We start from the raw sequence: 14,868 nt of genomic DNA, 5'->3' as shown, positions 1-14,868 counted from the left end.
TTTCTCCTCCAAAAATATTGCTGGGTATTGTGGCCAAACAGCTCCATTTTTGTTTCATCTGACATCACATGGACAAAGATAAGACCTTCTGGAGGAAAGTTATGTGGTCAAATGAAACAAAAATTGAGCTGTTTGGCCACAATACCCAGCAATATGTTTGGAGGAGAAAAGGTGAGGCCTTTAATCCCAGGAACACCTCCCCTACCGTCAAGCATGGTGGTGGTAGTATTATGCTCTGGGTCTGTTTTGCTGCCAATGGAACTGGTGCTTTACAGCAGTGGTCCCCAACCACCGGGCCGCGGTATGTTGATTTTTAATTAAATCAAATTAAATATATTTTATAAAATATAAAAGCTAAAATGTCTCTTAAAGCTCTGCCCCTTTGATTAGTGCATACTAAATAATTTAACTTTAGCCTACTACTACAACCATATTATTTACCAGCAACATAAAGTGAAACAGAGGCAGAGGTGTCCTGCCACAGTCAGTAACAAATAAACAGAAAACAGTAGTGGTCAAATACAAATAAGGCAACAAGAGAAGTAGCCTACACTTCTCTTTTGTAAAGTAAATCTGAACAGCCTATATGGGCATCTACATCAACTATATGATTTGCCTGAGAAGCTGGACAGGACAAAAAAAAATAAAAAATTATTTTTATTTTTATTTGTGGCGGACGTAATTTTTTCGTGGCGGGTCGCCACAAATAAATGAATGTGTGGGAAACACTCATTAGTACACCAACCCAAAAAACCTCCCTCCTCCATTCACACTCATTCACACAAAAGGGCTGTTTCTTTCTGTTATTAATATTCTGGTTCCTACATTATATATCAATATACATCAATACAGTCTGCAGGGATACAGTCCGTAAGCACACATGATTGTATTTTTTTATGACAAAAAAAAAAAATCCCCCAAACCCCTCCCCCCCTGGTCCGTGGGACAAATTTTCAAGCATTGACCGGTCCGCAGTTACAAAAAGGTTGGGGGACCACTGCTTTACAGTGAGTAAATTGGACAATGAAAAAGAAGGATTACCTCCAAATTCTTCAGGACAAGCTAAAATCATCAGGAGGTTGGGTCTTGGGCGCAGTCGGGTGTTCCAACAGGACAATGACCCCAAACACACGTCAAAAGTGGTAAAGGAATGGCTAAATCAGGCTAGGATTAAGGTTTTAGAATGGCCTTCCCAAAGTCCGGACTTAAACGTGTGGACAATGCTGAAGAAACAAGTCCATGTCAGAAAAACCAACAAATTTAGCTGAACTGCACCAATTTTGTCAAGAGGAGTGGTCAAACATTCAAGCAGAATCTTGTGTAAGGCTACCAAAAGCACCTTATTGCAGTGAAACTTGCCAAATATTAACATTGCTGTATGTATACTTTTGACCCAGCACATTTGCTCACATTTTCAGTAGACCCATAATAAATTCATAAAAGAACCAAACTTCATGAATATTTTTTGTGACAAACAAGTATGAGCTCCAATCACTCTATCACACAAAAAAATGAAATGATTGGAAACTCAAGACAGCCATGACATCATGTTCTTTACAAGTGTATGTAAACTTTTGACCAGGACTGTATTTTCTCCATAATGCTGGGATTAGTAAACTACATGTGACTGTATTATTGTGTTGTACTGTCTAAAAGCTACAGCTGGTCTTCCAAGCATTGCGGCACTATGTACTATCTATCATGTTATTAAACACACAAGCACATACGCACAGTTTCCATGGAAACAGAATCCAGGGCCTTTATGACTCGCAGGTTTGCCCAGGAAAACAAAACAAAAAAAAAGGGCCTCAGCAGCAAATGCATAGATGACAAACATTTGTATGAAAACTGATATCATGTGTGTATTTCCCCGGAGCCTGTTGTCATTGAGTTTATATTTAGACCATGCTGCATAATATTCATTAGGTAAATTATGTAAATGCCTCTCCTTTCCGTCTCCATTCTATTATTCATGTTATCATGCTGTTTGTTTTTGTTCGCACATGTTTGGCACGGCCCGGTAATGTGGGCATTTGCCGTAATGACACGTTTAAGAACGAACCCTCGCATGCACGAAGGTTGTCACCATCCAGTCGGCTAATGTGTATCCCAGGTCCAGATGGCCGAGCGGTAGGACGACGGATTCCCGGTGCTAGCGGTAATGCTAGCGGTCAGCTATCTGGCAAGCCGCACATGGCGATTGTGCAACCAGCTGCCTCCTCTTAAGTGGCGATGGCACGTGTGCGCGTTTAGCACCTCGCTTTGTTGTGGCCGCTAAATCCACTTGTTTGTTCCGTTTTTTTTGGCTCTGGAGCGTTGATTTTAACGGTGATAAATACCGTGGCTCTATGGCAGGGGTGGGCAATTAATTTTTACCGGGGGCCGCATGAGCAACCCGAGCACTGCTGGAGGGCCACACCGACAATATTTCAATTAAATTTTGCTCAAATTATTTTTGATATACCGTAAGATAAATAATAATAATAATAATAATAATTTCATTTAACCTAACTTAACTTTATACAAAAGCAGATTGCTTTTGATGGTTTCATTTTTAACACTGTCTTACACAACACTTCCTGATGTATAATACAATGCAAACATGTCAATTTCTGTCACTTTATCCTGCCTCCTCTTTAAAAGTCCAACATTTTTCCCCGTCAGATTTGGACAACCATTAGGGCTGCAACTAACGATTAATTTGATAATCGATTAATCTGTCGATTATTACTTCGATTAATCGATTAATAATCGGATAAAAGAGACAAACTACATTTCTATCCTATCCAGTATTTTATTGGGAAAAAAAGAGCATACTGGCACCATACTTATTTTGATTATTGTTTCTCAGCTGTTTGTGTAAATGTTGCAGTTTATAAATAAAGGTTTAGTAAAAAAATAAAAAAAAAAATAAAAAAAACAAAACAAAAAAAACTCTGCGCATAGCATGGATCCAACGAATCGATGACTAAATTAATCTGCAACTATTTTAATAATCGATTTTAATCGATTAAATCGATTAGTTGTTGCAGCCCTGACAACCATCTGTTGTCACACCTGCCAGCTTGTCCCATTTCAGTCCCAACAAGTCCAAACACGCATTTACCTATGTCAGGGATGTCCAAAGTGCGGCCCGGGGGCCTTTTGCGGCCCGCAGCTAATTGTTTACCGGCCCGCCACACATTCTGCAAAAATTGCAAAATTGATAGTATTGCAAAAATAAAAAAAAACATTTAAAAAAGTGGAATGAGGTGAAATCTAACAAGAAAAAGTTGCAATGTTGACACAAAGCTGCCATGCAGACTGTTTTTTTTTTTCGTTTGTCTTTCTTTATTTTTGTTTTTTTTGCCATTGCCCAAAAAAAAACAACATAAAAAAATCTGTTATAATGAATTATTGACCTATTCAAGGCTCCAATTACTTCAAAAATGTCACTTTAAAATGTTTTATGTGGAAAAAATATTTCATAAATTGTGTAGTTGCTATATAAAAACATCAAAGTTTTCTTTGACAAAAGAGCATAACAACAAACAAAATAATAGTTTATATGTAAAATCGACAGATCTATCTGAAGTTGATCTCGTAACTTAAGTATTGAAAGTTAAAAAAAAACTAATAAAATGTATCACTTTATGAGGGGGGGACCTTTTGGATCCCAAACATATTTAGTGGGATTGTATTAATATTTTTACTGATTTCTCAAAAATATTAAAGAACTAAAATTAATGGTGTCCTGCATTATTGATCTTTTAGAGCTCTAATTACTAAATACTGCATATTTCCAGTTTTACTATGAAAAACAAAGTTGTCTTTGACAGAAAAGGCATAAAACCTTTTTCTTTTTAATATTTTTTTTTTACTTTTTATCAACCTGAAGTTGATATAGAGATTTACTGTAAACGTTAAATAAAACATAATAATAATAATTTGACTTATTTTTAACGTTTTAATGACTGAGACCCTTTATGGTCCCCGGGAGCCCTAAAGGTTAAAAAAAAAATCCATATATTTTGTTATGGTTTGAAAATGAAAAATATCAAAATGAGACGTTGATTTTGTTTGTTTGTTTGTTGTTATGCTCTTTTGTCAAAGAAAACTTGTTTTTATATAGCAACCACACAATTTATGCAATATTTTTTCCACATAAAACATTTTAAAGTGAAATTTTTGAAGTAATTAGAGCCTTGAATAGGTCAATAATTCATTATAACAGATTTTTTTATGTTTTTTTTTTGGAGCAATGGCAAAAAAAACAAAAATAAAGAAAGACAAACGAAAAAAAAAACAGTCTGCATGGCAGCTTTGTGTGAACATTGCAACTTTTTCTTGTTAGATTTCACCTCATTCCACTTTTTTAAATGTTTTCTTTTATTTTTGCAATACTATCAATTTTGCAATTTTTGCAGAATGTGTGGCGGACCGGTAAACAATTAGCTGCGGGCCGCAAAAGGCCCCTGGGCCGCACGTTGGACAACCCTGACATAGGTAAATGTGTGTTTGGACATGTTAGGACTGAAGTGGGACAAGCTGGTAGGTGTGACAACAGATGGTTGTCCAAATCTGACGGGGAAAAATGTTGGACTTTTAAAGAGGATGCAGGATAAAGTGACAGAAATTGACATGTTTGCATTGTATTATACATCAGGAAGTGTTGTGTAAGACAGTGTTAAAAATGAAACCATCAAAAGCAATCTGCTTTTGTATAAAGTTAAGTTAGGTTAAATGAAATTATTATTATTATTATTATTATTTATCTTACGGTATATAAAAAATAATTTGAGCAAAATGTAATTGAAATATTGTCGGTGTGGCCCTCCAGCAGTGCTCGGGTTGCTCATGCGGCCCCCGGTAAAAATTGATTGCCCACCCCTGCCATAGAGCCACGGTATTTATCACTGTTAAAATCAACGCTTTTTCCGTGTGCGGCCCTCAGTGGAAAAAGTTTGGACACCCCTGACCTATGTGAACAAGTCATTACCTGTAGTTGTCCCTTTTAATTGACTGCATGGCTGCCAGCTCCTCCGTGATTTGAAAGTCTGCAAGTTATCCCACGTAAGAAGATGAGCAGCAGGGCGGTGTCACGTGCATCGCAGCTCTCATCCAAAGCCGGCGAAAAACAGTCAAAGTCGGCCTTTCTCTTCTTCAGCTGAAGCTCCAAGTTTCCAGCGATGGTCTCAACCCGCCTCGTTACAGTGCGTCGGGAGAGTGACACGTTCTCAAATGCGCCCCTCTTCTCCGGGCATATCAGCACAACCAGTCCAATAAGCACTCCTTAATAAACTCTACGTCATCAACCTCCCTTGCGCGCGCTTCATCAGACAGATTCCGGTAGTTTTCCTCATGCTTCGTCGTGTGGTGGCGATTCAAATGATATTCTTTAAACACAGCAACCTGTGTACCACAAATTAAGCACACGGCTTTACCTTTAATTTCTGTAAAGAAATACTCGGCAGTCCATGTCTGGTTGAAAACACGCCATTCGTCATCAACTTTTCTCTTTTTAGCGTCTCATCACTTGTCGCTGTGCACCTTCACTCACAGGTTACACACGGACATACGTCAGTGTTTCCCACACATTCATTTATTTGTGGCGGCCCGCCACGAAAGAATTACGTCCGCCACAAATTAAAAGAATAAAAATACTTTTTTTTTGTTTTTTTTGGTCCTGTCCAGCTTCTCAGGAAAATCATATAGTTGATGTAGATGCCCATATAGGCTGTTCAGATTTACTTTACAAAAGAGAAGTGTAGGATACTTCTCTTGTTGCCTTATTTGTATTTGACCACTACTGTTTTCTGTTTATTTGTTACTGACTGTGGCAGGACACCTCTGCCTCTGTTTCACTTTATGTTGCTGGTAAATAATATGGTTGTAGTAGTAGGCTAAAGTTAAATTATTTAGTATGCACTAATTAAAGGGGCAGAGCTTTAAGAGACATTTTAGCTCTTATATTTTATAAAATATATTTTTTGTAAGAACCACAATTAATAAATATATTTCAGTGAATAACTTATTGTTCAAATCTGTATATAAATATGTACATAAAGTGTTGTAATTATATTGTAAAATGGATGGATGGATGGGTGGATGGACGTTTAAAACAAAACTGTTATTATTAATTAGTAAGTATACATTTTTTTAGCCTTTTTAGAGAAAATCATATCATTGTAGTAAATTATGCAAATTACTCGATGATGTCATGGGGACCACGCCCATAGCCACAGGTATCTTGGCAGTTTATGGGAAACACTGTACGTCCATAAATAACACTTTTCAAAATAAAAGCAGCACCGTTGTATTGCACGCTCCACATAGATACTTTTTAAAATGTATTTTGTAATTTATGATTGGCCCCACGCGGGCCGGACAGGGACGCACAAAGGGCCGGATGTGGCCCGCGGGCCGCAGAATACCCGGGTCTGCTCTGTGGTGTTTTAAGGCCCTTATCACATGTTTTCCCATTTGTGTCCACCAAAAACAGGAAATAAGCTGAACAAGGACCTGAAGCACTATCTCAGCCAGCGCTTCCAGAAGTCTTCGCCTGACCACGAACTGCAGCAGATTATCCGAGACAACCTCTACCGCCACGCCGTGCCTTGTGAGTCCCATCATCATCACCTGCTCTACACACTAAACTCACAATTGTTTGAGTTTATTTGGAACATGCATGCATACAACATGATCAGTGTTGGGTTAGTTACTGAAAAACCAGTAACTAGTTACAGGTACTAGTTACTTTATTTCAAAAGTAACTCAGTAACTAACTCATTTTTGTGAACAGTAACTATTTAGTTACTTCTTTTTTTCTTCTTTTTATTTTTAAAAGCTCCCATGAATGCCATTTTAGCCTTCATTTCAGTTTTTTAACACTCCAACCACTAGTTTTACGATCGGACTTAAATGCTTCTACTGAGGTAGCATCTCTGAATATCTCGGGGAAAACCGTTGAAGTGCTACTGTGAACTTGCTGCGGACTGCCTTATGCCGACTCTCTGGGACTAACGCCGGCTGTGATAAGGCCCTCACTGACTTACCACGTACGAACGCTGCCAGTTTTCTTTCGAGGAATGTCAGTCAGACTCAGAGTGCACAAAAGCAGGACTGAACATGAGTACTCTGACTAGGCACCACTTCTCAACGCTGACTCTGCAATATGAACAATACTCTTTAGCTTTGGATTTTTATGATTTTTTCCTGGCATTCTCCCAGTTGTTACCACATACTTGCCAACCCTCCCGTTTTTAGCGGGAGAATCCCGGTATTCAGCGCCTCTCCCGACAACCTCCCGGCAGAGATTTTCTCCCGACAAACTCCCGGTATTCAGCCGGAGCTGGAGGCCACGCCCCCTCCAGCTCAATGCGGACCTGAGACTGAGTGGGGACAGCCTGTTCTCACGTCCGCTTTCCCACAATATAAACAGCTTGCCTGCCCAATAACGTCATAACATCTAGGGCTTTTAGAGAGTAGAGTGCACAACTGCGCACACAACATGGAGACGAAGCAGAAGAACGAGGAAATTACAGACATGGCGACGCCGTCGACGAGCAAGATGAAGAAATACGCTTGCAAGTTCCAAAACGAATGGAAACAAGAATTTCAGTTCATCCAGGACAGTTTGAAGGGGAAGGTGTATGTTGCCTGTAAATATGTAAAACAGACTTCTCCATTGAACACGGTGGCCGAAATGATATACTCATCATGAACGGAGAAGTTAAACAGGACAATACTGCCATCTAATGGATAGCCACCGGAACACTGAAATTGAAGTATTTTTTTTTTTTTCTATGTAAATAAAATAAATATATATATATATATATATATATATATAGCTAGAATTCACTGAAAGTCAAGTATTTCATACATACATACATATATATATATATATATATATATATATATATATATATATATATATATATATATATATATATATATATATATGAAATATATATGAAATACTCGAGTTGGTGAATTCTAGCTGTAAATAACCACGCCCCCCCCACGCCCCCAAACCCCCCACCCCCTACCCCCCACCTCCCGATATTGGAGGTCTCAAGGTTGGCAAGTATGTGTTACCATGACCCAACTTAAAAATGCTAATACAGCTTCTCTTCTCCGACCCTCCCCCATCAGCCTTCCTTGCGGTCACCCTAAACGCATACCCATTATCCCCGGCTCTCTGCATCCTGCTCTCATTGTTGACCCCGACCCCAAGTCCTGACACCAGCGCTTCCAGTCCACTCCCTGCTCACAGTCACTCCCTTTCTACCACCGTCTTTGGTTCACGTTCTAGAGTGCAACCTTTTGTGTCCGTTCTCTTTGTAAATAGAACCACGGTACGTCCTGCTCAACGGTCTGTGGTTCCATGCGATCGGGGCGTCTTCCCAAAATGAGGGAGGCTTGTGGACACTGGGCCGCTGGTGCAGTTCTGAGGAATGAATGGCGGTGGAGCGGTGCAGACGATTGGGCGACCCACATATAGGCTAAGAGGACAGCGAGGAAGGGAGGAGGGGTCTGAAGCGGCGGGGATGGAGACGGGGGGCTGGGTGGAGTTCGGGTGTGTGGGACTGTGGGTGGGGGTGAACGGGAGATGGAGGAAAAGAGACAGATGGAGAGATGCAACAGCACACACACATTTTCATGCTGGTGTCAGTGGGATGGTGGTAAGTTAAACATCTCGTCTTGCACTTAACTTGGCTGTGTGAGTATCAACAAGCTGGGGTTGTCTTTTTTTGGTGTCCAATCACATATCTAGCAATACTAAGACATTGTAAATATTATGATTTGAAAAATTCAAAATACCGATCTAATCACTCAAGTGTCGATCATATACCGTATTTTTCTGACTGTTAGGGCACACTTAAAATCATTTTGCTTTTGCATAATATTGCGAAAGAAAACGCCAGATAATGTCTGAACTTAAACACACACCATAATAATACTCGTATGTTGAAGCACAGTACAATCCATCAAGCGGTGCGGCTTCATAGCCAGTGCCTCCATGGAAATGCCCACCTCTACCTCAAAGAACTACTCACCCCCAAATCCTCCCACGCTCCGGACAGGCTAACCTCCTCCAACCTCCGAGGACAAAGCTACGAACAATGGGAGACCGGGCTTTCCGCTCCGCCGTTCCCAGTCTGTGGAACGCTCTCCCTGACCACCTGAGGGTACCACAGACTGTGGATGCTTTAAAAAAAGGCTTAAAAACCCTTCTTTTTAATAAGCCTTTTTTTAGATATATGCATACTAGTTTTAGCCATTTGGCTGTTCTAATTTTTATTTTTATTTATTTATTATCTTTTTATTTTTATATTTTTTAATACACTGTAGCACTTTGAGGTTGTTTACTCAATGTAAAGTGTTTTTTACGAATAAAATATATTATTATTATTATTATTATAGCTTACCAAAGTCGTACTAAAACATTTTGATAGATTTTTGAGGGCCGTGTGTAATGTTCTATATTTTCAATGGAACATTTAAAATGTTGGTTTTGTTTACTTGAGTCATATTGCAGTCTACACATATCTCTTATGTGTGACTGCCATCTACTGGTCACACTTATCATTACACCAGGTACCAAATAAAATACCTTCAAGGTTGGTAAGCAAAACCATAATTATTCCTTACATTAGCATACTTTCCAACCCTCCCAATTTTCCCGGGAGACTCCCGAATTTCAGTGTCCCTCCCGAAAATCTCCCGGGGCAACCATTCTCCCGATTACCACCCGGACAACATTATTGGGGGCGTCCCTTAAAGGCACTGCCTTTAGCGTCCTCCACCACCTGTCGTCACGTCCGCTTTTCCTCCATACAAACAGCGTGCCAGCCAAGTTACATAATATATGCGGCTTTTCACACACACAAGTGAATGAAATGCATACTTGATCAACAGCCATACAGATCACAGTGAGGGTGACCGTATGAACAACTTTAACACTGTTACAAATATGCGCCACACTGTGAACCCACACCAAACAAGAATGACAAACACATTTCGGGAGAACATCCGCAACGTAACACAACATAAACACAACAGAACAAATACCCAGAACCCCTTGCAGCACTAACTCTTCCGGGACGCTACAATATACACCCCCGCTACCTCCTACGACCCCCCAACTCAACACATATATCGGTATCGGTTGATATCGGAATCGGTAATTAAGAGTTGGACAATATCGGATATCGGCAAAAAAAGCCATTATCGGACATCTCTACTTAAAGTAAATTTGCTTTTGCATAATATTGCGAAACAAAACGCCAGATAATGTCTTACCTTATACACACACCATAATAATACTCCCATGTTGAAGCACAGTACAATCCATCAAGCGGTGCGGCTTCATAGCTTACCAAAGTCCTACTAAAACATTTTGATAGATTTTTGTAATGTTCTATATTTTCAATGGAACATATAAAATGTTGGTGTTGTTTGCTTGAGTCATATTGCAGTCTACACGTATCTCTTATGTGTGACTGCCATCTACTGGTCACACTTATCATTACACCAGGTACCAAATAAAATACCTTCGAGGTTGGTAAGCAAAACCAGAATTATTCCTTACATTAGGCTCACCGGGTTATAAGGCGCACTATCGAGTTTTGAGGGAAAAAAAGGATTTTAAGTGCGCCTTATAGTCTGGAAAATACGGTAAGTTGTATTCAGTCACGTGCCTTTTTTTACAAAAACATTTTGATTGATTTTTGAGCGCTGTGTGTAATGTTCTATATTCTCAATGGAAAATACACAATTTTGGTGTTGTTTACTGGAGTCGTGTTGCAGTCTGCACGTATATCTCTTATGTGTGACTGCCATCATATTGCAGTCTACATGTGCCATCTACTGTTCACACTTATCATTTCACCATAAAATAGCTTCCAGGTCAGTAACCACAACCAAAATTATTCCGTACATTACCCGCACTGTCGAGTTTTGCGAAAATGAGAGGATTTTAAGTGCGCCTTATAGTCCGAAAAATACGGTAATTCTCAAATCATTAAAGTTAAAACTAGAGATGTCCGATAATGGCTTTTTTGCCGATATCCGATATTCCCCAACTCTTGATTACCGATGCCGATATCAACCGATACCGATACATACAGTCGTGGAATTAACACATTATTATGCCTAATTTTGTTGTGATGCCCCGCTGGATGCATTAAACAATGTAACAAAGGTTTTCCAAAATAAATCAACTCAAGTTATGGAAAAAAAAATGCCAACATGGCACTGCCATATTTATTATTGAAGTCACAAAGTGCATTATTTTTTTTTAACATGCCTCAAAACAGCAGCTTGGAACTTGGGACATGCTCTCCCTGAGAAGAGCATGAGGAGGTTGAGGTGGGCGGGGTTGAGGTGGAAGGGGGGGGGGGGTAGGAGTTAGCGTCCCGGAAGAGTTAGTGCTGCAAGGGGTTCTGGGTATTTGTTCTGTTGTGTTTATGTTGTGTTACGGTGCGGATGTTCTCCCGAAATGTGTTTGTCATTCTTGTTTGGTGTGGGTTCACATTGTGGCGCATATTTGTAACAGTGTTAAAGTTGTTTATACGGCCACCCTCAGTGTGACCTGTATGGCTGTTGACCAAGTATGCCTTGCATTCACTTGTGTGTGTGAAAAGCCGTAGATATTATGTGACTGGGCCGGCACGCAAAGGCAGTGCCTTCAAGGTTTATTGGCGCTCTGTACTTCTCCCTACGTCCGTGTACACAGCGAGGTTTTAAAAAGTCAGACATTTTACTTTTTGAAACCGATACCGATGATTTCCGATATTACATTTTAAAGCATTTATCGGCAGTCCGATGTTATCGGACATCTCTAGTTAAAACCTGGTTTCTATACCGAGCCATACTGACCGTGGGACAGATTGAATGGGGGGTCTTAACATGCTGCCGATGACAATAAGAGCGACTGGTGGGGGTTTCTTTCAAGGTAACGCCTCCATGCTGAGTTGAATGGACCCCTAGCAAACAGAGGGTGAATGACGGGAGCAGCAGTGTGTTTATGCTAAGAAGGTGCAAAATGTTCAGGCAATCTGATGCCATTGTAGCAGTCATGAGGCCCTATCAAATCAGTTTAAAAAAATAATTATTTTACGTTAACATTCATTATAATTCCTTTTTCTGCCGATTCGAGACTGTGTAAAACATTTAAAAGTGTGAGTCAAGTTACGATTGCCGTCATGTGTGTACATTGAGCTAGCATATAGGTGGTCTCGTCCACAACAACATAAGGAGATGAGATGTGTTGCTTCATAGTTTGTTCGCAGGTTTCAAGTGGTTGCTTCGACATTGCTTAGTCCAGGAGGGGACGGTTGAGTGTTTTGGGGACAAATTGGCGTTCCCTGTGAACATGAGTTCCATTGACAAACCTTCCTGTTCCTAACGTTGACAGCATTTCAGTCCTATTCATGCCAATTTTTGTGATACTTCGCGTTTAACAGTAGATTTTGTTTTTATTGGCCCATTCTTAGGACAAGGCTATTCAACTACATAATGAAGAGGGCCGCAGTTCCAAGGGCTCAGGGGCCAGACACCAAAATGTGGATGTTTCTTCAGAAAGTGCCACCGCAGGTTATCAAATCAAATCAAATCAAATCAACTTTATTTATAAAGCACATTTAAAATTTACCACAGGGGTAGCCAAAGTGCTGTGCAATGGGCAGGTTAAAAATAATACGAGAACCGAGCAAACACAACACAACACAAACAGAACACGATAAAAAAATAAATAAATAAAATATAAAAACATAAAAACAGGTTCACAGCAGGTGTATTATGGGGTGCCATTGCAGGATGGGTATCACTCAGTGTTAAAAGCCATGGAATAAAAGTATGTTTTTAAGAGAGATTTAAAAACAGGAAGAGAGGAGGCTTGTCTAACACTCAGAGGTAGGTCGTTCCAGAGCTTGGGAGCAGCAGCGGCGAAAGCTCTGTCACCTCTAAGCTTCAGCCTTGTGTCAGGGACCGTCAGTAGCAGCTGATCGGCTGATCTTAGGGATCGGGTGGGGCAGTAAGGCTGAAGGAGGTCGGAGAGATATGTTGGCGCGAGGTTGTTTAGACATTTAAAAATAAATAAAAGGAGTTTAAAATTGATTCTGTAACGCACAGGGAGCCAGTGAAGGGACGCTAATATAGGGTGGATGTGCTCACGTCTGCGGGTCTGTGTTAGCAGACGAGGAGCAGAGTTCTGCACGAGCTGCAGGCGGGCGAGGGAGGCCTGGCTAATGCCTACATACAGGGCATTGCAGTAGTCTAAACGAGTCGAGATAAAGGCGTGGATTAATTTCTCGAGATCATGTCCTGATAGAAGCGGTTTCACTTTCGCTATTTGGCGTAATTGATAAAAGCTTTTTTGTACGACGCTGCTGATTTGTTTTTCGAATTTAAAATCTGAGTCGAACTTTACCCCCAGGTTTGTGACACAGTCGCTGAGATACGGGGTCAGAGTGCCGAGGTCAACGTTGAGGGAGGGGGAGCGACTTGGACCGAACAACATAACTTCTGTTTTGTCTTCATTTAGGCTCAAAATATTCATTTGAGACCGTGTTTACTTATTTACAAAGTAACCACATCAGTTTTCACACTGCACTGTCAATAAATTTATTATCCTGCCCTCGCTACTCGTTTCCAGCGTGTGCAGTTAGCCAGATAGTTAACAAGTTTAGTTGATGATTGAGTTTTTTTTTATTGATTGATTGACACTTGTATTAGTAGATTGCACAGTACAGTACATATTCCGTACAATTGACCACTAAATGGTAACACCCGAATAAGTTTTTCAACTTGTTTAAGTCGGGGTCCACGTTAATCAATTCATGGTAAAGGAGATGCTGCTCCGTTATTGACTGAAGTAAAGTCTGAATGTCATTAAAACAGTTAGCGCCATCTTTTGACACTTCTTCCACTCCCGTCCTTGCACGCTACACCGCTACAACAAAGATGACGGGGAGAAGACGCTGTCCAAGGTGAGCCACGTAAATAAGACCGCCCACAAAACGGCGCGTCCTGAAGAGATGCTCAGAAAGCTACTTGAAGATGATCTGTAAAACATCATCTATGCAACATTTTGAGCAAAGAACCACCATTACATGTTATGTAGACCACAGGGAAGTCTTTTACATTTAGAAAAATAAAAGAAAAATATGACTTCTTTAATGCGCCTTATATATTAAAAAAGATTCAAAATAGACCATTCATCGGCAGTGCGCCTTATAATCCGGTGCGCCCTATGGTCCGGAAAATACGGTATATAGAACCTTTTTTAAGACAAACTTAAAAGTGTAGTTGCATTTGATTGAAATTAGAGATGTCCTATAACATCGGGCTGCCAATATTATCGGCCGATAAATGCTTTATAATGTACTATCGGAAATTATCGGTATCGGTTTGAAAAAGTAAAATTTATGACTTTTTAAAACGCGGCTGTGTACACGGACGTAGGGAGAAGTACAGAGCGCCAATAAACCTTAAAGGCACTGCCTTTGCGTCACACTGTGACCTGTAAACAACTTTAACACTGTTACAAATATGCGCCACACTGTGAACCCACACCAAACAAGAATGACAAACACATTTCGGGAGAACATCCGCACCGTAACACAACATAAACACAACAGAACAAATACCCAGAACCCCTTGTAGCACTAACTCTTCCGGTACGCTACAATATACACCCCCCGCTACCTCCCCCAACCCCGCCCACCTCAACCTCCTCATGCTCTCTCAGGGAGAGCATGTCCCAAATTCCAAGCTGCTGTTTTGAGGCATGTTAAAAAAAAAAAAAATGCACTTTGTGACTTCAATAATAAATATGGCAGTGCCATGTTGGCATTTTTTTCCATAACTTGAGTTGATTTATTT

At 40.2% G+C, this 14,868-nt stretch overlaps 1 protein-coding gene across 6 annotated transcripts in view; it reads left to right on the top strand.

The window, feature by feature from the left end:
- The window catches only part of magi1b (membrane associated guanylate kinase, WW and PDZ domain containing 1b), a 430,901-nt gene that overhangs the window by 164,929 nt on the left and 251,104 nt on the right, over positions 1-14,868 (top strand). For all 6 annotated transcript variants that reach the window (XM_062044599.1, XM_062044611.1, XM_062044591.1 and 3 more), the window contains exon 2: positions 6,482-6,598. In XM_062044599.1, coding sequence (XP_061900583.1) covers positions 6,482-6,598 — 117 coding nt within the window. The remainder of the gene's footprint in view (positions 1-6,481; positions 6,599-14,868) is intronic.

This window comes from Entelurus aequoreus, linkage group LG01 (genome assembly GCF_033978785.1).
Source record: "Entelurus aequoreus isolate RoL-2023_Sb linkage group LG01, RoL_Eaeq_v1.1, whole genome shotgun sequence".
In the NCBI taxonomy this organism is placed as follows: domain Eukaryota; kingdom Metazoa; phylum Chordata; class Actinopteri; order Syngnathiformes; family Syngnathidae; genus Entelurus; species Entelurus aequoreus.
This window is presented reverse-complemented; position numbering and strand designations above follow the sequence as displayed.